Source organism: Geospiza fortis, unplaced genomic scaffold, assembly GCF_000277835.1.
Source record: "Geospiza fortis unplaced genomic scaffold, GeoFor_1.0 scaffold150, whole genome shotgun sequence".
Taxonomy (NCBI): Eukaryota; Metazoa; Chordata; class Aves; order Passeriformes; family Thraupidae; genus Geospiza; species Geospiza fortis.
Window position 1 is genome coordinate 156,006 of NW_005054639.1, and position 1,562 is coordinate 157,567.

A 1,562-nucleotide genomic window follows, 5' to 3' on the forward strand; every position below is an offset into this window, starting at 1 on the left:
CCCCCCCAGCCGTGCCCCCACGCCGCTGTCACCCACCAGGAGCGGGACTTGCGCACGCGGGAGGCCGCTGGCCGCTCCAGGAGGCTGTCCAGGTGCATCAGCCGCTCCAGGTGCAGCGCCCGCGGGTCCTGCTCCGCCGCAGGGTCCCTGCTGCGCTCAAACTCGAAGATGGCCGGGGGGGACAGGTCCAGCTCCAGGAACATGATGTTCTCAGCCTGCCCAGGGCACAGCCAACACGGGAGTCACCGTGGGGAGGACACGGCTCCGGCTCTAGTGAGCCGCGCTGCCGGGGCAGTGGGATCCTCTCCTGGCTGTCCTGGCACTGGGCTGTGGGCTCAAGGCTCTGCTCTGGCTCTCCCAGCCTGTCCCAAGGCTGTCCTCTCCAATGGCAGGAGAGCCAGGAGCTCCAGGACTGGAGCTGGGAGGATAAAGCTGGGAGCTTGAATTGCTGTATCCCAGATCCTTGTGAGCTTGTTTACTCCATCTTCCCTTCCAATGTTATCCATCCCTCCACCCATCCAGTCACCATCTGCCTCCATCCATCGACCTCTAGCTCTCCAATCACCTCCATCCATCCACCCACCCATCCATACATTCTTACACATCCATCCACACATCCATCCATGTCTGTCTGTCTGTCCATCCATCCATCCCCACCAACCCATCCACACATCCATCCACACCAATCCATGGATCCATCCATGGATCCATCCATCCATCCATCCATCCATGGATCCATCCACATCCATTCACCAACCCATCCATCCATCCCCCATCCATCCATCCATCCATCCATCCACAAATTCACACACCTCCATCCACACATCCATCCATGGATCCATCCATACATACATATATCTCCATCCACATCCATCCATGTCTATTCATCCACCCACCCACCCATCCACCCATTCATACACATCCATCCATATCTCTCCATGGATCCATCCATGTATCTCCATCCACACATTCATACAAATCCATCCATGTCCATCCATCCATCCATCCATCCATCCATCCATCCATCCATCCATCCATCCATCCACATATCCCCACATTCACAGACCTCCATCCACACATCCATCCATAGATCCATCCATGGAGCCATCCACACATCCATGGATCCATCCATCCATTCAGATCCATCCATCCATTCACCCACCCATACACATCTACCCATCCATGGATCCGTGGATCCATCCACACCCATGTACCAACCCATCCACATGTTCACATACCTCCATGCACACATCCACCCACACATCCATCCACATCCATCCATGGATCTATCCATCCACCCATTCATGCATTTCCATCCATCCATCCACCCATCCATCATCCATCCATTCCTCCATCCATTCATGTCCATCCATCCATCCATCCATCCATTCATGTCCATCCATCCACCCATTCCTCCATCCATTCATGTCCACCCACCCACACACCCATTCATACATATCCATCTATATCTATCCATGGATCCATCCATATATCTCCATCCACACATTCATACACATCCATCCATGTCCATTCATCCATCCATCCATCCATCCATCCATCCA

At 54.2% G+C, this 1,562-nt stretch overlaps 1 protein-coding gene across 2 annotated transcripts in view; it reads right to left on the reverse strand.

Moving 5' to 3' along the window:
• The window catches only part of KIF3C (kinesin family member 3C), a 13,830-nt gene that overhangs the window by 969 nt on the left and 11,299 nt on the right, over positions 1–1,562 (reverse strand). For both annotated transcript variants that reach the window (XM_031064826.1, XM_005430474.2), the window contains one exon: positions 37–215. In XM_031064826.1, coding sequence (XP_030920686.1) covers positions 37–215 — 179 coding nt within the window. The remainder of the gene's footprint in view (positions 1–36; positions 216–1,562) is intronic.